The 23,036-nt window shown below is 38.4% G+C and overlaps 1 protein-coding gene across 5 annotated transcripts in view; it reads right to left on the reverse strand.

Annotated features, from left to right (window-relative positions):
* Window positions 1-23,036, reverse strand: part of UBE3A (ubiquitin protein ligase E3A) — a 54,153-nt gene that overhangs the window by 11,450 nt on the left and 19,667 nt on the right. For 4 of the 5 annotated variants that reach the window (XM_032677876.1, XM_032677875.1, XM_032677879.1 and 1 more), the window contains 3 exons: window positions 21,089-21,133; window positions 10,936-11,246; window positions 5,846-7,101 (listed from right to left, as the gene is read on the reverse strand). In XM_032677876.1, the coding sequence (XP_032533767.1) occupies window positions 5,846-7,101; window positions 10,936-11,246; window positions 21,089-21,133 (1,612 nt within the window). The remainder of the gene's footprint in view (window positions 1-5,845; window positions 7,102-10,935; window positions 11,247-21,088; window positions 21,134-23,036) is intronic. The other variant, XM_032677880.1, reaches the window with a different exon arrangement.

A 23,036-nucleotide genomic window follows, 5' to 3' on the forward strand; every position in this document is an offset into this window, starting at 1 on the left:
CACCAGCAAGACACATTTTCTCCTACTAACTGCCAAGTCAGCCATCCATGTTCCAAGCAGCACAGCAGGGCTGGATGGGTGACAGAGCCAGGGTGGTTATCATAATGGGTTTGAAGACTTTGCAGCACCTCATGTAAAAGGAGCATGTGGAGAAAAAATTGCACTACCTGGTACTGAAAACTAGACTTAGAAAGAGAGGGAGTGTTGACTTCATAGGATATAAAACTCAGTTAAAAAAGCATGAAGGTAAGCCATGAAGACCCCAATAATGAGAGCAAGTGAGATCAGTCTACATCTCAATCAGGTAAACGACAAGATTTTCTGAAAAACTTAGTTATGTACTACCTAATGTGTTTGGTATTCTATTGTATATCATTTGCAATAAAATATTTTTGCCCCTAAGGAGACCAAATAACATTTATTCTTTGAAATTCACTGTATTTTATCAACAATACTTCTGCTGCAGTTCCCCTGTCACTGGTATTTTCATCCCATGCTTTCCGTAACAGTGCACTTTAGCACCTTGCCTTTTATGTGAATCTTAAAACTGTGCATCTTACAGATGCGTAAAAGATTTATTTTCATGACTATGATAACAATGGAGCTTAAGCCATGTTCCAAGTACAACTGTGACTTTTTAAAAGCAGAGAACTACAAGTTATTTTAAAACTGTAAATACAGGTTATATGTTCATGCTGGAGAGACACAAGTTCTCCTGTCTGAATTCCTTCCACTTAAAACCAGCACTAATAAAGCTTTGGTTTTTTCTCCCCTATTGGCTTTGTAGTATTTACTACCAGTAATTTAGTATACTGCAAGTTTTATGAATTTGAATGGGTTCTGAGAAAGCAAGTGTTGCCGCTGCATTTCTTTTGGGACAGCAACCCTCTGTCACAGTGTGAAGACTCTCTTGTGTCATGAAAATGCACTTATACTAAGGAAAGTGTTCATATTTACCATCATCATGGCTAGGCTTTGCGAACGAAGATTTGGGAAGGGCTCTACCCAGTTCATATTTATACATATAGAGCAACTAAAGAAATGTCAATGATTTTTTTTTTTACTGAGAAAAACAGCATTAAAAAAAAGGGGAAGGAAACACTCTTAGTTGAGAAACGTTGGCTAGGCAGATTGAAACACTGTGTTGCTTGTGTGCAAGGGAGTCAGATACAGGATTACCCAAAAGCCAGTATTTTGATCAAAGCCTGATTCTCCTTGAAGTAAATTCTATAAGCAGGACAATGTTGCTAAGCTGCTCAACTGACAGTTGTAGGTTTAGCTGCTCCTTCGAACATCTGTGTCAACACTGATGCTTCACAAGAAAAACTGAATTCAGCAATTAGACACAGTAGTACAGAGGCACTGGATTTTAGCAGAACGGTAGCAGTGTTTCTGCAGCAAGGAATTATCACCTTCAGTTATAGTTATTTGGCTCTTGGTTGTTTTTTGTTTTTTTTCCCTCTTGTTTTGTTGTTGTTGTTTATAATAATCAGAGCTACCTCAATCTTGTCAACACAGATGTTGCTGGATAAACATAATCTATGTGTGTGAATTACCAAAGTTTTATATCGTGATGGTTTGACTGGCCAAGTCATTGAAATCATCATTACATTTTACAGGGAATTCCTAAAAAGCACATGTGTAGCAGGTCTAAAGCAGGAGCATCAAAAATTGAGTATCTGTGAATCAAAAAGCTGAAAGCTGAGAGACCATGTCATAAAGAACATCTGTATTTTGTTTGCTGAAACATGATACTGTACCACAACTTAAGAGATGGTGTGATTCTACTTTGCTTACAGAATAACACTATGCTTTCCTGAATTATGGGAATCTTCACTGAATGGCAGAAATATAAAAACACTTAGAAGCTTAATGTAACACCAGAGTTTGCCTACCTGTTTAAAACTGATAGTAGCTCGACTAATTTCTATTCAATTAAAACTGGTTAAAAATGATCATAAACCACCTCAAATTCTAGCCATGTAGCATAAAAGCTCTCTTTAGGGCAGTGGCAGGAATATTTTCCACACTAGATGGCAAAAATGACAGAACAGTGCTTATTAAAGTTTGAAAATATCAGTGACACATCATGACATAAGTCAGTCAATACATTTTTCTAAAAAATGGCGTTTGAAGCAAGAGTTACAGTGACAAAGTAGTGTCCTCTCCAGCTGTACTTCAGAGGTTGAACACATCAGCAGTCACACATACTCTGCATCCAAGGCAGACTAGTGCTGACATTTTCATCTGGACACAGAAACAATGACAGTCTAAAAGAACATCAAAGCTCCTGAAGTACTTGGTTGCTAATATATGAGAGAATCTGCCTATTGGTTTCAGTTGTCACAGTCATTTACACGCAGGAGAGGCTTGCTGCCTGCTAGCTGTCTACATTACATGTGAAATTTGTCAAAGCTAGTCTCTAATTTTCAAGCAAGTACAAGCCAGATGCAGCCGAAGGAATCCACCACATTTTCATTTGCAGAACTTGTGTGTCATAACTCACACCCTTTAAATTACTGCTGCCTGAGAATAAAGCCACATCTAACGTGGGCCATGGGGGTGGGGGAAGAATAAACTCAGAAGAAAGGGATGAAAGAAATAGCTGCTGGGGGATGAAAAGGCAGAAGAAGGGATTTAAGGATATATTTCCTTTCATTACTACCATGTGCATGTACTGTGACTCAGCAGGAGTACAGCTAACCTATTAAACCTGTTAGACAGAAAAAAGCATGTTAACTGCTTTCAAGAACTGCAAACTGAGCTACCAAATCCCAAATGTAAGGGTTCCTTAAAAAAGTGGGGACTAGGATGTTACAAATTCCAACGTTCCACTCCTGTCCCCAAGTGACTTTTCAGAATAACATACATACAAGTAAGCATAGAGTAAGTATATAATACAAAGAAAGTTTGTTGTTTCATTAAATAATTTTCAATAAAAAAAGGAAAAATAAGTTTCTAAGGCAAGATTCATACATGAAAAGAAATTGAACAAAGAATCTGTAAAGAGATTTTTTCCTTAGATGTATGTGTTTCAGGGTGAACTAAGAGTCTCTTAATAAGCAACTTGAAACAAGTTATTGCTTCAAAAGTATTTAAAAGGTATTGCTTCAAATTCTTGCTAAAAGAAAAAAGTACAACAGTAATAATAGTAACAAAAAAAAAATCACTTACCAGTACTCGCATTTGTTTTAATGAAGTCCAAAAAGTGAGAAAACATATATACTGAATTATAAAAACTTAAATATTAAGTATCAATAGGTGAAAAACAGCTTGGAAATAACTTAATTAGCTCAACTAATTAGCGTGAAAAGGTCAGTGTTTAGTCCATTTGCAAGAAATTATGAAGGCTGACAGTTATATTTGTTTGAAAAATACCCAGCATCAACAAGGAAAATATGAATAAGACCATCTTAACCTCATTTTAGTCAATATTCCTGAAAATGCTTTTATGAGGAAGTTATCAGTTATTTGATATAACTGAGTTGAGTATATCTCAAAAAAGTCTGCACCGACTGTTCTGTAAAGACACAGGTCTGGTGCACTCAGTGCCCATCTTTGACTATCACCAGAAATAGAGCCAGCTGCTTTAAAGCTTAAGACGTAAGACTAAGAGCTTCCTCCACACCTATTTCATACCGATTAGGAAGTGGAAACAAATTGTGAAAATTACTAAAATCACTTCTCAACCAGTTGCAGAAAGTGCCCGTAACAACAGCATGCAATTCTTGAACAGATCAGGCACTCGCTGAAGGAACTGCAGGACAGTGTACAACAGCACTTTCCCTGCAATACTTTTCCAGCCACCAACACACTTGCAGCTTAGTGGCTCCCTGAGGTTTGTGTGTGGGTCACATCAGAATGCCTTTAATGTCCATTAGCTTTTGATGGATTTTTCTTTCATGAACAGTTACAAGTTCCGGGCAAAGACATTCACCATTTTAAGGTACAGTGTGGAAAAAAATAGGCCTCTTTGCTTATGCTAAGCCTGCTTCCTGATAATAAGGCTAGGTGCTACCAAGTTAAGAAAATCAGATTTCCCATTCAACTTCTACATTCCATCTTTTAGGTCCTTGCCATCATCTTTTTTACCCTTAAGAGGACTTTACAATTTCTTTGAAGAGACTCTGGGCTCTTGAAATGTATTGCTATTGCATCCTTTTTGATATTAAAATGAAAAGAAACAAATGAAAGAGACATAGGCACACTACAGTCAACAGCCACATTGTATTGTTTCATTCACTTCTTTTTAACTCTGAACACTTCCTGAGGAATATTTAAAATCTATTCCTTGAGCACTGATACTCCGTATCATCAGTTAAGACGTATCAATAATTAAAAGGTGGATTCTGTACCCACTACATACATTTATGGATATAATTTTCCCCAGGTCCACAACATCCCACAACAGTTACCTTGTAGAATCTGTTTGAAACTACACGGTCCCTTCCTCCAGCCAGGATGGTGAGTCTGCGCTCATCTCCACTTTATTGAATATAATCTACTTTCTACTTCTGAGAAATGCCTGGGCTGCACTTGGTCTTGATGACTACCACTACAGTTCAGACTTCTTGAATTCAGAACAATTTTATGTTTTCCCTTTATTTTCTGTCCCAGAATAAACAGTTTAAAATTCTTACTTTCCTCAGGGCTTTGACAGAGTCAGGTCACCATAATTTAGTATGTTCTGGCAGCTTAAATTAACAGTCATACAAGGATCCATGGCAACATGCCCAGGCATGTAACTCCAAACTGCTAGGCTGTGCAAGGGCTGCTGCAAGTGCATCACAATTCAAATCAGCATGTTCGAGTTGAATCTGATTTAAATTTCCTAAATCTCCTAAAGACCAAGAGTGTGCACTGCAGTGACTGCTGCAGCCTGATTGCAACATAGTTGCTGCAGCAACTACGATCTTGATGTTGCCCACGAGCTTTCTAAGCAACATTAAACATTTTTTTTTTGTCCCCAAAGATTTCAACTTCTTTCCCAACAAGCTGTATATGGAAGAATGCCTTTCCTGATATTTATGTATTTTCCTCCCAACTATCATCATAAGGAGGAAGCTTTGCTTTCCGTCTGCTGTAACTGACATTAAAAAGAACATCTCCCTAAAACTAGCTCTTATGCTCTTCTAGCCCATCCTCTCCTTAAGAGGTAGTACTGTCCCTCCCTTTTTTCCAGTATTTACATATCCCTCAGCTGAACAGTAAAGGAAAAACTCCCATTACATCAGTGGACAAAACAAACTGGATACAACTGTATGTCTGATAGGAAGTGAAATTACAAAGAGTATTCTTAAATTAAAAACCTGGTAGAGAGTAGGCTTTAATTTTAAAACAGTATATTTCTCAATTGTCTGTCTTCTCCTTTCTCAGTCGTGTCAGTATTTGCACCAAACTGCAACAATGCTTTACTTCTAGAAGTTCAGAAATCCACAAGAAGAGTACACGACTGAAAGGTTTTAATTCCAACTTCCATCTGAAAAACCCTACTATCAAAAGATGATCCAGGACAGTCCAGAGGACAAAGAAGAAGTATTGAAACAGAAGCTGGTCACTCTCACTGTTAAGAGCTGTAACAATGCAGTCTGACAAGCGAGAATAAGAACTATATGACACTTTAAAACATCTAAGTCTGCAACCACTCTGAGTAGTAGTTCTGCTGAACATATATCTTCAGCATCACACTTAGAATTCAAACAATCTGGTAAAGGTATCTGAGATTCTCCTAGAGGAAATCAGTATATATCCACTCACACAAAGTCCTTTTCAGTTAGTCAAGGCCCATGTAGGCTGCACCAGTCAGAACCAACAGACCTAAGTTCCATGTTGCTGTATGACTTACCCGGACAAGCGCATCATCTATGATGTGATCACGTCTCACTTTAAGTCGCAAATATGGGTTGAGCTGCTGTCCTTGAACTAAGCTGTAGAGCACAGTTATGCGTCTTTCACTGTACATCCGGATTCTATTGTCATAATACAATCCCAGGTTCTTGGTAACAGCATTCAATATGAAGGGACAGGTCATAAATGAGAATTTATTTTCTGTTTCTACTTTGAAGAAAGTGTAGTCCTTGTCCATTTCTAGAACATCATTCAGTGGTTCATTAATAAATTCTTCAAAAGGGATAAGTGGTTTTCTGCAATCTATAGTTTTAACACCAAGTTCAGTTTCCAGTGGGTCCACTCGAGGACCTTTTTTATTTCTTCTTTCCTCACCCAACAGCTCTTGAAGAGTTAGTTCACTTGATTCAGGGATGGGTTCTTCATCTTCCTCTTCATTATGATCTGTATCCACATCCCCTCCTACTACATTTGCATAGTAAACCATTTTCAAGCACTTTGAAGCAGCAACAACAGCATCATCATCATTCACTAGGTTACGACTATTGAACTCGTTGCTTATGACTTTGTAGGTAATAAGTTGCTGAAATGTTTCCATCATTCTCCGAATTTGGTCTGCTCTGTACTTAGACCACAATCTGACCAGTTTTGCTTGAGCTGCAAGGGGTAGTTTGCTCATTGCTTTGCAAAACAACGGTAGAGCCATTTCCAGATATTCTGGGCTATGAAGATTGCCATTCTCCATAACAATAATAAACAAATTCAGATAGTTAGGATCCCGAGAGTACACATTATGGTAAGTCAAGTCACATTCCACATTAGGTGACAAGTACACAAGTGCATTTAAAAAGGCAGTTTCTATTTTTTCATTAGAAAGTAACCTATCATAGACCCGTCTGACTGCTTCAATATCTACAGACACTTCATCTGGGCCTAGTTTTTGGAGGTTATTATCTCCCTGTGTGTTATCACCTATTCTTGATGACGAAGACGACGATGCGCCAGAATCTTCTTCCATAGCTGCAGCCGAACAGGCAGCTTTTTCCTTTTCATCTTCATCTTTGTCTTCATCCTTTCCTTGAAGGGACTTGAGCTCCTCCTTGGTGTGCTGCTTGGCTTTTCGGAAACTCTGTACCAGTGCTTCAGCACTAGAAAACACTCTCCCAATCACCCGGATTAAAGGGGAATAATCCTCTTTTTCCCGACATAGTTCAAGAATTTCATATATCTTGTCTTCTGTTAGAAAAGTCACATCTATAAAAAGATAAAGTTATTAATTTTATTAAGATAAATATTAAAAAGATAAAATGTTTCTTATTTGCTCTTCTGAAGAAATCTGTGTGTCATATCATCACAAACACTGGAAAAACAGTGTCAGTGCTGGATAGTTTCAAAACAGATACTTCATAATTTTATTAGCATGAAGAATCACAATTTCATTCACTGATTTTGTAAAATACTTTATTCATGGATGTCAATCAGAATGTGCACAACGCTGAAACTGTTTTTCAGCCAATTAACTACATTTGGTAGTTAACAGTACTATATTGTCTAAACAAGAGCAATCAGTAAGAGGTTTAAACTGCAACAATAGAGTCTTCTGGTAAATCTGCACAGGTAATGTATAAATCATTCAACTAAACAAACCAGATTGTATCAACCTCTTTCTTTCAAATGTAGCATGTCTATGGACTTCACACATTCTTTCTCCCTTAAAAACAGAACTTGAAGAAAAGATTCAACAATTTGTTTTGTTGTATGTTAATGGGAATATAAGATTTCTTATTTCTATTTTTAGTGCTTTCTGCAACTGTTTTTATACTAAACTGGTGCCTGAAAATCATATATATGCTCAGCAATGTATGCTGCCTTCTAAATTACACACACAGTGAGGCATGTGGGTTATTTCTTTGTACATTAGACCTCACTGAGATAAACAACTTGGGTATACTCATCAACACGCTATTCAGATGAACAAGCTGGCTTACAAACATCATCTGCTCCAAATCATCTGTTCTCCCTCTCCCCAAACTCCTGATACAAAATAAGTCATCTGGGAGGTCCATTTGTTATTTGAAATCTCTTTCTCTTTAGAAAAGAAAAAGAGAAAACATTATTTTTAGCTTTCTATGTTACTTCTTAAAACAGAACCCATAGATGCTTTCACATGAGGTGGTGCTTTAGAGTAGGATTACCACAATCAGACCCTGAAAAGATATTCTAGTTTATGCAGATTCTTCTGAACTGACACAATTTAGACCTAAAACTGAAACTGTTTAATAGCATCTCTAGAGACCTAGAAAACACATCTCAGAACTGTATTCATCAACCATGCTAGAATAACTAACTACCTCTGCAGAAAGAAGGAAGTGCATCATTGTAATAGACATTTTTAATAAATACACTATATGTTAAAGTATTTTGAAATGTGATTATCTACACTAATATTCATTCCAAGCAGTCATTAAATTAAAAATTCAAACTAGATAATGCAAAGACAGACAATCTATTGACTTCCACAGAGCCCCAAGCCACTCTTAAAGCACACATAACACAGGAAAGGTTAAGCTTATGTCATGCTTCTTAGATTGTTTTCCAACCAATCTGAAGACAGTGAAAAAGCTCAAAACTAAAATCTGTCCTGTTAAAAAAACAGCAGTACTGACAACATTATGAAAAGCTTAGTGCAACACCTCCTATTTTTATCTGCTGCAGTGCACGCTCAGGAAGCAAAACTCATCTAAAAGAAATTTAACTGCTGATACAGATGTTGTTCCATGACATGGCTCCTCAAAATGAGGACCACAGTCTCAAGTTCACTGACTCTGGACCACCGAGGTCATTCATAACATAAATTACCAACTTGTGCTGCTAATTTTTAACAATATAACACATTTCAGATTTTCATACTTACAGCAAGGACTCTCAGTCATTCTTCTAAAGGTTTTAGTATTTCAGGAACTAACCATGTGCAAGTTCCAGTTAAAATATTTAATATTACAATCAGCAGTTTCATAGCAGCTTTAAAAGTCATATCCTGTGACTAGTATGTAAAGGAGCTGCCATAAGGGTCTGCCTCATTCTTACTTTACAGCAATGAGAACAGCTGGAGGAAAACAAATGTAAGTGAAGCTTCCTTCTAACACAAGCCAATTTTGGCTTACTTATGTCTGAATCTGTTAGCTTTTACATGCCTTCTCCTCTCACCTCTTCTATTTCAAAGAAGCAATCCAGTGAAGTAAATGCAACTCCTCCCAGACCTTGTTCTCAGTAACACTCCATAACAAATCTGTACATGAAGTCAAGCTTTAGCAGTGATCCTTGATATGAAAGAGACTACCTGTGATCTAAATATTGCCAACAATATTGCCAACACTCCCTAATTAGCAAATTTTATTTCATCTCTTATGGAACCTTTTTAAAATTGTGTGCTTGCTGCCTAACCTTCTCTCTTTCCAGTTTAATATTTTGGTGATCAAAATTGAAAATAGCTTCCCAGGTAATTACAGAGATCTTTAAATGGTGCCTCCTCTCTCTCTGACAACAATTGTAACCTATGCTTTTTTTATATTTGTGATTTCTCTATTTCCTTCCTTTTAAACTGACATCTAAGATATTACTGAGATGCTTACAATGGCCTCCACATAGCTTCTTCCCCAAAGGTAAAAGTTCTAGGGCTTAGCACTCCAGAAAAGTAAAGTAAATAATCACTTCTGAAGGGTATTTCTTTCAACTTATTTAGAACTTTAAATCCTATGTCAAGCATAAAGGCAAGCTACACATCCTTTTCCTTGGCTTCCTTAAACACAACTGCAGGTTTCCCAGTAAGTGCTGCAGCAGATGGACCTTAAAAATTTTCAGAGCATTAGATTCCTTAGACATCATCCAATTCCAAAAGTAACTAGGTCTCAGAGAGCATTACTGTTCTCTGTCTATACTGCCACAAAGAGAGGTCAATACTTGTGATGTTCCCATAGAGGAAGTCTGAGTCACTGCTGTAGCCAATAGACTGTCTCTGAAGGTAGGTCGAGAAGACTCTGAGGCATCTACCCTTAGGAGAGGGGATGATTAGAGAGAATGAGGAAAATTCTGTATATGCACAGCTCCATTAAAAATACACACAGTCAAGAGACGAATCACAAAACAGACCTTATGTGCCTCTCATCCACCTAATACTACACTGCCCCCCTTTCTCCTCCCTACTGTTTGCCTCTCTGCTTATTTGGATCATAAATAATTTGGGGACACTTTTATTCTTGCATCAGATAAAGAACAAACTGATGCAGCTATTGACTGGAACATCTTAGGTCCCCTATAACACCATACTATGCTTTATTGCTGACTCTATATGCCTCTTTAATTCTTTGCTGTAAACAATTTCACCTTCTTTAGCTAAAATGAATGAATTTGAACTTCTGTGTTTATACCACTTATTGTCATAATCCTTAAAAAGATCTACTCAAAGGTTAATGGTTTTAATTACATTTGGCCTGATTTCTGTTAGAATCATAGGTTTTTGGCAACAACTAGCATTATTTTATTAGTATGTACTTACTATTTGAGAGTTTGAAAAGCTACATAAAAGTTAGAAAAGATATACAGAACATTATTTCATTTTTGTACACTGGCTTAGAAATAACTTTGCTTAAACATTTTTTAGCTTAGTAAATGTATTGCCTATCATCCACTGTATCATTTTTTTCATCTGTTAAGTTTCTTAACATAGAATCTGGAATTAGTTAAAGCATAACTTTTATAACCCATTAATTGCAGAAGAGTTATGAAACTACTGAAACTAAAACAGTCATACAACAGCACCTAAAAAAGCCTTTCCATATTTGCAAAATCACTAGTGTCACAAGACAACAAATGCATGTTGATTTTAACAGACAGGTGGTAAAGATCCACATTCAGAATCAGTATTCAGCATTAATCCAGTCATTTTTCAGAACCCATAATAAAACACTTGATCGCCCAACATTGTATTTTACTTAAGAAGTCAGCAGAACCCCACCACAGTGAATTCTGTTGGCTTGTACTCTTGCATATGAAATGTGTTTTATTTTAGGAAAATTCTAAACATCTTACCTTTAAAGTCATCTCTTGGGCCTTGCATTTCCCTCTTGTTCATTTTTCTGTCAGTGCAGGAATTGTTATGGGCACCTTTGGAATTGTTTTCTAGGTAAGCTGAGCTCGTTCCTTTCTTGGAGGGATGAGGATCACAGAGTTTTGCATTAATCTTATAAAGCTCGAGGGCCTTAATGGCTGCTGCATTGTTATCCATACGGAGAAAAGTTGGACAGGAAGCACAAAATTCATTCGTGCAGGCTTCATTTCCACAGCCCTCGGTTAACTGGTGGTAGTAGCGCTCTATTAGATGCTTTGCAGCTGCTCGCTTCCTGTAGCAAACATTCAAACAGTAAGTACAAGGATTAGTAGAGCTTTCACATACAAAGCTCATTCAATAGCATCAGCAAGGCAGAGATTAGTCAGGCACTGAAACACAAGATTTCTGTCAGAGAGGACACATCAGGAGATTTTTTTTTTTAAATGCAGGATTCTCATCTTGACAAATGTAAATATATTTAACACACAATTTAATTTATGGGTTCTATGTAAGAGCAAGATAAATCCTATTTATGCACAGCTTTCAGCTTTACATTGTTGTGCTATAGTGGAGACAATCTACAGTTCTGAACAATCCCAACTGTCACTGAAAAAGAGCAATTTGGATGCAAAACAAGGCTGCAAGTGAAACAGAACTGGATCTCATACAGTTTTTGAACCTAATATATAGTACTGAGGCACAGTTGCCACTGACAGACGGAAAAGGCATGAAATACAAACAATTCAGACATTTATTTAGCATACTATCAATAGTACACTAATAAGATATAAAGCCTTTAAAAATCTAAGCCATTTTAGCAAGATTCTAGATGACTAAATTATCACATATTTAGTGTATTTAAATTCATATGAAAAATATTCCTTAATTAAACTGATGCCAAAACCACAAATACAGATGAGCTAAAGGCTAAATATATTTCTCCTCGGCTTAAATAAATTCTCTAAAAAAAAAAGGTATTTGCCAAATTCTTCCCTTTCTCCTGCCATTATAGGTGGCAAGCAAATATCTGAAAAAAAATCACAGTTGGTACTGCTATACAAGTCCATATGCTCAGTACTATATATACACACAGAAGAAAATTTAACTGCCTTACTAATAAGGTCACAGACTTCTACAGAAATTTGCAAATACTAAAGAAATTACTGGAAAGCTACAGGTAATCAGGACAGAAGCAGCTGCATGCAGTACTAAGAGCACCATAATTGACTGTATTTTGGAAAGAAACCCCCAAACCTTGACTTCATTTAATGAAAACAAGTTATTAATGAAAACTATCAACCAGGAAACAATTCAAACATTTCGAATAGGTGTAACATGCAGGCCTTTTATGTACTTTAGTGATTAGTGTACTGTAAAGATTAGAACATAGGAAGCAAGATTTTCATCAGAAATTGTGATATTAACTCAAAGTTGCCTTTCCTGATGTTGATGCATGCACAGATTCTGCATAGAACAAGTACTTCAGAACTTAAGTGCTAGACCCACTGGTACTACTCAGCACTTGCTGCACCTAGCTGTTAATACTGGCTGGCTAAGTATCAGCTTCAATCCAGATGCTTTAGAAGGGAAAACGTTCTGACTGTGACTACTGAGGTGTGTATTACTCAGCAATAACACCTTTGCTCCTCTCTGTTCACCCTTCAAGATCTCATTACCCTAGAGAAGAAAATATATCTTAGAAAGAAAACCATGACCTCGATGTCTACCTGACCTTCCAAATGCTCCAGTGCACTACAAGACAAAAAAAACAATTGAGGAGAAATGTTTCCCTGCCACCTCGAGATGGAGGTAAAAGACCATAAAAAAAATTAGGCAGCATGAGTAATATCATCAAAGCCACTACTGTATAAACAGGGAATAGCTATATTCTAATCCAATGAAAGAGTTCTATTCTCTCAAATTTTTATATGTATACTTAGGAAAATCTGCCTCTCTCCATGTATCTCTAAAAATAAGTGGTTTTTAATCTTGTCTTTTGTACTTCAGCCATTAGCATAGAGGCTTAAAAACACTAGTGTTTTAATAGAACTTAGACCAGTACATAATTTCACAGACATCTGTTTGTGAATACCAAGATTTCATGCTTTGATCATTCCTGACCTTTGATCATTCCAGATCTTCAGATTTAGAGTATGAAATACTGTCGTTTGTAAGCAGGTAAGTCTATCACATGAAAAAGCTGAATTTTTACACCTGAGCTATGGCCACATCTCACCAACATGCACACCTTTTTAGCCCACATATCTAGTTTAAATAAAGTTATCTAAATGTATAAACACTGGTATATTAACACCACATTTTAACATATTAAACAACACTCCCCTTTAATTAGGTCATATCTGAGATGCCAGGAGATAAAGATAAGCTTAGATTTGGCTCTAACAGTCAACTTCTGAGGGACTCAATATGTTTTCATTTCTAATATTTAGCTACCAATTACTTTTCAAACTTTGCCATGCCTACAATAATGCTGTTTGTACAAACACTTTCATTTTGACTCATGGCTGCAGACTCACTGGCTCAAGTTCTGTGAAACTTCATTAGAGACAGAAGCTCTGACTGAAGGTTAGAATATTTATTTATTTATTTTTTAAATCAAGTATGGAAGCAAACAATACGGTGTACAACAGTACTAGAATACAGCAGTACTAGAATTTCATAGAATGTCCTAAACTGGAAGGGACCCACAGGGATTATCCAAGTCCAATTCCTAGCATTGCACAGGACAACCCCAAGAATCACATCATGTGCCTGAGAGTGTTGTCCAAATGCTTCTTGAACTGTGTCAGGCTTGGTGGTGTGACCACTTCCCTGGAGCTTTTTCCAGTGCCCAACCACTGTCTTGGTAAACATCCCCTGACATGGCTTCATTTTGTTCCCTTGAGTTCTGTCACTGGCCCCCACAGAGAAGAGATCAGTGTCTGCCTTTCTGCTTCCCCTCATGAGGAAGCTGTAGACTGCAATGAGGTCTCCCCTCAGCCTCTCTTCTTCAGGCTGAACAGACCAAGTGACCTCAGTCGCTCCTCATACGGCTTCCCCTCAAGGCCCTTCACCGTCTTCATAGTCCTCCTTTGGATGCCCTCTAACAGCTTTGTACCTTTCTTGCATTACAGTGCCCAAAACTGCACTCAATATTCAAGGTGAGGCCGCCCCAGTGCAGAGTAAAGCAGGACAATCCCCTCCCTCAACCGGTTGGCGATGCTTTTCCTGATGCTCCCCACCGGACATGGTTGGCCCTCCTGGTTGCCAGGGCACTGCTGACTCATATTCAAATTGCCGTCAACCAGGACCCCCAGGTCCCTTTCCATGGCACTGCTTTCCGCATCTTATTGCCTAGTCTGTAGGTACATCCAAGGTTGCCCCATCCCAGGTGTGGAATCTGGCACTTGCCCTTGTTAAACTTCATGTGGCTGGTGATTGCCCAGCCCTCTAACTTGTTGAGGTCTCTCTGCAGGGCCTCCCTGCCTTTGAGGGAGCCAACAGCTCCTCCCAGTTTAGTATCACTGGTAAACTTAGTATCCCTTTGAGTCCTGTGTCCAAGTCCTTTTATGAAGTTGTTGAAGAGCACAGGGCCCAAGATGGAGCCCTGTGGAACGCCACTAGTGGCAGGTGGCCAGTCTTATGTCACCCCATTCACTATTACCCCCTGTCCTTGACCTGTGAGCCAATTGCTCACCCACCACATGGTGTGTTTATCCAGCTGTGTGATGGACATTTTGTCCAGAAAGATCCTGTGAGAGACAGTATCGAAAGCTTTACTGAAATCCAAAAAGATTACATCAACTGGCTTCCCTTGATCAGCTAGGTGGGTTGCCTTGTCATCAAAAAAGAAAATTAAGTTTGACGAGCTTGACTTCCCCCTCATGAAGCTGTGCTGGCTGCAACTGATAACTGCTTTGTCTTTCAGGTGTTTTTCAGTAACTCCCTGAATCATCTTCTCAATAATCTTCTCAATAATTTTATGAGGCACAGAAGTGAGATTGACAAGCCTGTGTTTTCTAGGGTCATCCTTCCTGCCCTTCTTGAATATTGGGCCAATGTTTGCCAGCTTCCAATTTACTGGGATCTCTCCAGATTCCCAAGATCATTCAAAAATCATTGAGAAAGGCCTTGTGATGACATCAGCCACCTCTTCAAGTGTTCCCAGATAAGTCCCATAAGCCCTATAAACCTATAGCAATCCAGCTGGACCCCCCCACCCCTCCCCGGGCAACTATCCCACAGACTTTGGACATGAGTTCAGACAAATTATTTAAGAATATAAAAAACAGTGGAGACAAAGGGAGGATACAAACCTAAGAAGGTAGAATAGAATTTACCGAGCCTTCCATAAGAGCTACCCTTACTGAGGCCCATTGTTGGAAGTACTTACACAGAAAATGCAGTTCCAATAAGTCAATGTGTGATTTTACAGAACAGTAAGATATGCCACACCACATTCCCACCGGGGTACTTCGGGAATTATTATCACTGCTCATTGACAACAGCCCACATTTCCTATTCCCACATTATTCAGCAAAAACCCCCACATCATATCTTCTGTGTTCTCCAGAAGTGAAAACCTGATCACTTTCTATTGCTCATTTAGCATGCAGAAAACTTAAAGTCTTGACCTGAGGGATTAAAACTGGTTGATCAAGTGAGGTAACATAAAACCACTCTCTATTCTTAGCTCATGCTACAACCGTGAAGACCACAGCTCCCTTTAAGTTCCTATAAGGAGATCTAACTCTTGCCTTATAAACTCAAGGACTAGTTCATTGTACATTAGCACACAGTTACTATTGTAGCTAAAGCTGCAGTGACTGACCTGCATAAACGTTTTGGAATACTCATATTGTTCTTGCACATCCAAGTATGAAACTGCACTGGTGCAGATGCAGTTGTGAACATTTCACAGATATATCACAGGCACCTCCTTATGCCTTAAGGGTAACTTCCCACACAGTGGGCCTGGTATAACCTCCTCAAGCAATACACACTACTTCAGTGAGAAGAAGCACCTAAAATAGACATCAACTTCCTTCCCAATGTCCAATAATTTTGTAAGCACATTATTCCATTTAGCATGAAATTAGTATTCACTGACTTACTTTTGCAGTACTTAAAGAAAAAAGAATGCCTTTAGGCTTTTCATTTGTTTTTTTTTTAACTAGTAAAAAGCCACATAAAAAGTACTTCGCATTTGCAATTTAAATGCTGCCAAAACTGTGGAGTATTACTGGAAACATACACCACTGATCCTCTGTGTTTGTAGATTCTTTGGCAAAGGTGAACTGGGCTGAATTTGGGTAGTAATTTTTGAATGTCTAAAATCTATAGGAAATAAGATATTGAGTGTACTTGCTCAAAAGTTCCTATGAAACAGAACCTAATTTGCATTCCTCAAATATTTTAAACTAAATACAGAGCAATACTGCGCAAAGGAAGTTTAAAATATCTGCATAAATGCATCACATTTTGCTTTTAAGTTTACCTAAATTTCAGAAATACGCATGAATGTTTCATACTTGTCTGGAAATACCAGCACGAAATTACATACTTCTGAATGGTTTCTGCTTGGGACATGACAACTTTAATATTAGTTTTACACAGAAATCTCACACTGGGTGGGAGCGTTGATCTGCTGGAGGGCAGGAAGGCTCTGTGGAGAGATCTGGACAGGCTGGATCAACTAGGCCAAGGCCAAGGCCTATGGTATGAGGTTCAATAAGGTGAAGTGTCAGGTCCTGCACTTCAGTCACAATGACCTCACGCAGTGCTACAGGCTGCAGGCAGGGTGGCTGGAGAGTGGTCCAGTGGAAAAGGAACCTGGGGGTGCTGGTCAACGGCAGCTGAACATGAAGCAGCAGTGTGCCCAGGTGGCCAAGAAGGCCAATGGCATCCTGGCCTGCACCACAGTATGTATCAATAGTGTGGCCAGCAGGACCAGGCAGTGATCACCTCCTGTACTCCGCACTAGTGAGGCCACACCTCAAGTGCTGTGTCCAGTTCTGGGCTCCTCACTACAAGAAAGACATTGAGGTGCTGGAGAATGTCCAGAGAAGGGCAACAGAACTGGTAAAGGGTCTAGAGAGTAAGTCATGCAAGGAGTGGCTGAGGGATCTGCGGTTGTTTAGCCCAGAGGAGCTCTGAAAAGGAGGCTCAGGGGTGACCTTATCACTCTCTACAACCACCTGAAAGCAGGCTGTAGCCAGGTGGGGGTTGGCCTCTTCTCCCAGGAAATCAGTGACAGGACAAGAGGACAAGCTGCACCAGGGGAGGTTCAAGTTGGACATCAGGAAAAATTTCTTTGCTGAAAGAGTTGTCAAGCTTTGGAACAGGCTGCTCACAGAGGTGGTGGAGTCACCATCCCTGGAAGTGTTCAAGAAACAACTGGACATGGCACTTGGTGCTATGGTCTAGTTGATAAGGTGGTGATTTGTCAAGGGTTGAACTTGATGATCTTGAAGTTCTTTTCCAGCCTTGATGATTCTATGATTGCTCCAAAACAGCTGATTTTAGTAAGGGGAAATTTACAACAGTCTGTTTTACAATGGCAATCAGGAATTCGGAAGTGTCAAAATTTTCATAAGCTATTTTCTTAACAGAAAAAAAAAACAAAAAACAACAAAACTATTAATGTCCATGAAAACTAGAAGAAAATCTATGTTTGCCATTTGGATAGGAAAAATAAAACAGAGAATGGGTTTTTTTAGTACTTATAGCAAAATAACTTCCAGTATATGCATTAACAGACAGAGGTAGAAACAGACTTATACAGTTCTACTACCCTTTGGAAACTAGATGACCAGTGGATCAAAAACTGTTAAAAAAAGTGTGAATTGTGGATGGATATCTTTGTGAAGTTAAATACTGCTTTCTGAGAGTTTCAGTTTCAAACCTTGCATGTTGTTTCAAACAGTTTCAAACCTGCTTCTGTTTAGTTAGAGTAAGAGCAGCAGCGCTAGAGAAGACAAGCTTCCAGTAATAGCACTGCCCACAGAGACCCTTTTGAAGTGCCCTGTGCACCAAACTGCCAAACACTCCACCCAGAGTTGGAACCAAGCCTGCTGTTCCAGCAGTTTTGTAACACCTTTTTCCCACCTCAACCACTGACACCACAGCAAATGTGCACGCACGTGGAACTCACGTTTTCCAAACCTCATTCTTTCCAGTGTAGTGGACCCCAACAGCCTGGGTGCAGACCGTGAACCCCCTTAGACCATACTGGCTTCACTCAAGGGACCTCCCTCCCTACCATATATTCTAGATCCACTGTGCCTCCAGGAACACATTATGTGCTGACGAAGTCAGGCATGGCACTTCCTCAGGAAGGGTGAACCTGAGAACAGATCTCTCCTGGTTATATGGAGCAATGCAAGAAGACTGCTAGAGAGAGGGAATGAAGAAAACAGTCAGCATCTATCTCATAAACTTGTCTCTCAGAAAAATTACCTTGCTACAGCCCTATTAGAAAAGCAGAGAGGAGTTTCAAAACTGCAAGGCATCCCATCCCCAAAAGCAGAGAGAGGAAAGATGAATGCACAGAAAGCCATATCAACACACCCAAAACTTTGTCTTGATATGTGATTACATACAATGGAGAGTGAAAACACATGAACAAGAAGAAGTTGCTGGTAAACAATTAAATTATGTAATTTAGTGCTAAAGAGGTTTTAAGAAAATTATACTAATCAAAGCTGAAAATCAATGGAGAAGTGTGACAGGAGCAGATAGAAGACACTGACCTTAAAAATTCAAAGACTTGAATGAATGTTAAGGTAAAAAGACTCCTAACTCTGAGCTAGCACCACAATGTTCACCACAGGTAGAGCCAGAATTTGAAAAGCTTGGGATAAGCAAGACTTACCCATGGAAGATTTTGCTGTGTAAGAATCCAAGAGTATTTATTTTTTAATTAATATTCATTCACACATGTGAAACATATGTGACTATGCTCTTGGTATAAAGCTTTGCAATGCAAACCACAGAAAAAAATAAAGCAATTATATCAGCCAACTAGAGCAAAAACAATTTAACCATTCATTGTGGAAGAAACAAAATACTTGCCTAAGTCCCTGCATTTACTAATGACTTATAGGCATGTAAATAACATATTTTAGCTACACGTTCAGCCTGCCATTCCACCTTATGTAGCAAGAACAACTATGCAGCAGGATTGCAAAAATTCTCTGTAATAGGTGACGTACACGTCAAATTGTGACACAATTTTAAACAATTTAGTTTCACAAGTATACTGTATAGCTACTACTCAAATATGTGAATTCCTATGACTTCACTGGCTTACATCCATTTACAGACAAATACCTGAAATCTATAAAGTCAGGACAACTCTGATTATTGTTCTGCACAAAAAAAAGTACTCAGTTATCACGCAGAAAAGCTTACTACTGTAGATTATTTTTTCAGGTTCAGTTTTAAGGAGGATAAACAACATACACAAAAGAATTGTCAAAATTCTAGAAGGAAAAAAAGACTTTTACTGCCTTTTCCTTCTGATTTATCATAAGTCCTTACAGAGTCTTTGTTTCACACCACTCTAGATGACTGCTCCTGATACATCTTTCCTTCCAATGTGTAAAAAACAGTAGTCCAACTGACAATATCCAGAGTGGACTACAGCCAGCCTGCAGCCTGATTTCCCCCGTTTGGCTAGGCCAGGGAAACAAAAGAACACAACTCAACTTGCTGCAGGAACAATAAAAGACAATGCAGCACAGGCCACTACTGGAGCAGAAATAAGAGACTATGGCAGGGCTATAGCCCTGCAACCTCTAATACGTGTCCACGTAGTGACAGCCAGTCATCTCTCAGGTCTGGATCCCTATTAACCTGTACTCCTAAGGAAGCAGCCAGACAGCACTTCTGCAACAGTTGGCATGAGAGAGGGAAAAGAAATTTGTCATCCCAGGAGAAATGCTACTCCTAGTGCAAGAAAAGGCATCACTGCAGTGAATTGCTAAAAACACATCAGAAAAGCATTCTTGCTTCCTTCTCATCACTTTTAAAATTAGGTATGCAGTCCAATGTGTGTGTGGGCTCAACCTCAGTTTTGCTCCTCCCCAAGTTGGGCAGGTACAGTAGAGAAGTCCTTGAGCAATTCACACTATGTCCCCAGCCTACAAAACATCCAGAAACTGGCATCCAGCCCATGGTGCGTAAAATACTAAACCACTTGGGGGGCAGGCGTGGAGGAGACAGTTTAAGGTCAGAGAGGAAGTTTGTGGCAGAAGAAAAACGAACCCAGATCCTTTGAAGCTTTAGACAGTACACTAACCACTGTGCTTACACTCCCTCTATTATTTTGGAACTTTGCTGTAAGCCAGAAAAGCAGAGTTTGTGGTTTCCCTATTTGAGTTCTATGACAGGACTGTTTGAATAGCTAGGAAAGAATCTTTGTATGCTAACTCACAGAAGAATAAAGTGTCAAATAACCTTTTTTTTTAAAAAAATGGTCCTCTCATTCCTGCAACCCTTTTGAATTTTAAATACAAATGAACATTTCAGCCCATCACAATCTGCTTCTAGTTGATCTTGGTTTCTATGCTAAAGGCAGAGAAAAACAAGACTCAGAACTGTCAGCAAGATGCTATGCAAGATTCACTGTTTAGTGAAAGAGAGCCAATTTGTTGTTTCTAGAATTAACTAGTATATAAATTCACCAAATTAAGTCAGACTTTTTTTTCCTTAGTTCAACAATCCATGCCACAACAGATATCAGCAGGTGTTGTGCCTTAGTACTGAAGTGTCTTCAAAGCCATGCAAGATGTTAGTGAACAGCAGGCAGAAATTACACCCTTACTGTCAAGTCTGAATGTAGGCCTTCAGATTTCTGACACTGTATTATGCTACCATCTACTGGTTCACGTTAAGTTAAACCTCTCAACTTTCCCTTCAACTCATTCACCCTCCAAAAAAAATCATCACAGTTTATACAGAGGCTTGAAATTATTTTTCCATAGCAAAATATTAACTTGAAACTTTCTAAGGTAATTCTACAGTTCTACTCAGCTTTTGTCTTTGCTACTCAGCAGATGCAAGAAAAGCTGTTACGTAAGTTCAAAAGATTTTTAAACAAGATACACCAAACTCATCCACTCATTTACTTACATTCGGCTAGTTTCAATGTTCTCAGAGTGAGGTTCTCCTGGTGATCTGCAAAACCAGATAGAAAACCTTAACCTTTTGTTCTTTTAAGTCATTACAATATGAAAAGTTATGAAAGGTGGAAAGTAATGGTAGTGTACTATTGACACTAACAGCATCAACTTTTTGACACTTACAGATTTAATTTATTTTACCAAACTCTAGAATACAGCTTGTAACATAAAACCTGACAGTATAATTAAGCCAGATTTCTTCAAGGAGGACAGCACTTTTCCCCCACTGCTTATGCAACAGCAGCCATTAGAGAAGAGATCTGTTGGCAGTACTTCTGTATTCAGGCTGCATAGGGCACCAGTTCTGGGCTAGGTCTTCATAATCACTTCTGTAACCAAAATATATATTCAAAGTTTATCAGTGATCAACTGCAACAAACAGATTCTCTACACAGTTGGACTCTAAAGTAGCAGCTCAGAAGCAGGTTCCAACAGAATCTCATAACAAATTTCACATCTCTCTCCCCCTGAATTTGTAGACGTAACCTCAGACAGCTTTTTGTTTCTTCATTCCAGTCAAGAGATCAGACAGTGATATTCAGAATTAGGTGTTATTGTCTGGCATTTTTGAATACACAAGCAGTACCTGTGTTTAGTTTGGCAACCTCTTTGACTTAATTTACAGCATAATTTAAGAGGTATAGCTTCAGACTAACTTAAGTAGGCTACATTATATCTATTTAGCTCCTCCTTACTCCCATCTTCTTCCTTAAGGAAGCACTGATTCAAAAAGTTAACTTTTTTTAGGCAGTATTTTTTTCTTCCCTTTGGGACTTTCCCTTAGTCAGTGAGTTTGTAACTAGACAAGCCAGAAGACAAGGCAGTATAAATGCAGCAGTTTTGATTTTCGTTGCCTTACAATGCCTTGAAATCACACCCTAAAGGACCTTATTGAACCCTTACCTGGATATGGATTTTGGTACACTTGACCAGAACTGCCACCCTGGAAATATTCTGAGGAGTGGAAACAGAGCACAGCCACTACAGTAAAACTCTGTAGCTTACATGAACAAAAGTCCCTTTCATGACAGCTCTCAAACCAGAAGTGAGCTAAAATAGAACTCACTTTGTAGGTTTCACCAGTCTGCTGGAGGACTTCAGTCAGGACAGCTAAGCAGGTTTTCCCACAGCTTTTTCAGGAAAAAAACTTTGTTTATAGAAATAGAATTTCTAATATTTACTATATGACTATCTATAATATTCTAAATGCTATTGGAAATCTCCATCTGTAGCCTGACACATTCTTTTTTAACCATGTTTAACTGTGCTGTATTACTGGATGGTCTCTAAAGCTTGGATTGTTCTCCGAATTCTCTACTAAAATTTTAGTTCCTTTATTAAAATTCCGTACCTTAACAACTTTCTGCATTTTACCAAACAGACCCAGTGCCTAGAAAGCATTTCTGGTAGACAACTTATAATTCCTAGGCTAGCTGGATACTATGCAGTGATAGATGATGCAGAACACAATACATTATCTGTTTCTATTTCATTAACTTTTAAAATTTACCTGACATAAGGACAAAATTCTGAACTTCCTATTCAGCTACCTTTATACTCATGCTTAAAATGTAAATGTTCTCTAACTGGAAAATAACATAAAACCCACCCAATCTCAAAATTTGGCCTCTATTTATTCCCTCCAATTGTTTCCCTTACTCCTTAAGTTCAGGACAAGATAGTTGCTGACAAAAATAATGCTCAGCAGTAAAACAAATAAAAAATTAATTTCCCTTAAACTCCAGTGACCAAAACAAGCCACAAAATACTTAATGAAAACAATCTCAATTTTTTTTTCCAATTATTCACCAAAGCATGTAAGTCACACAATCTGAGAAGCATGTTTATATCCATACTGGCTAGCTCCTATTTATTTCTAGGACTTCAGAAAATGATAG

Source organism: Chiroxiphia lanceolata, chromosome 2 (genome assembly GCF_009829145.1).
Source record: "Chiroxiphia lanceolata isolate bChiLan1 chromosome 2, bChiLan1.pri, whole genome shotgun sequence".
Lineage (NCBI taxonomy): Eukaryota > Metazoa > Chordata > Aves > Passeriformes > Pipridae > Chiroxiphia > Chiroxiphia lanceolata.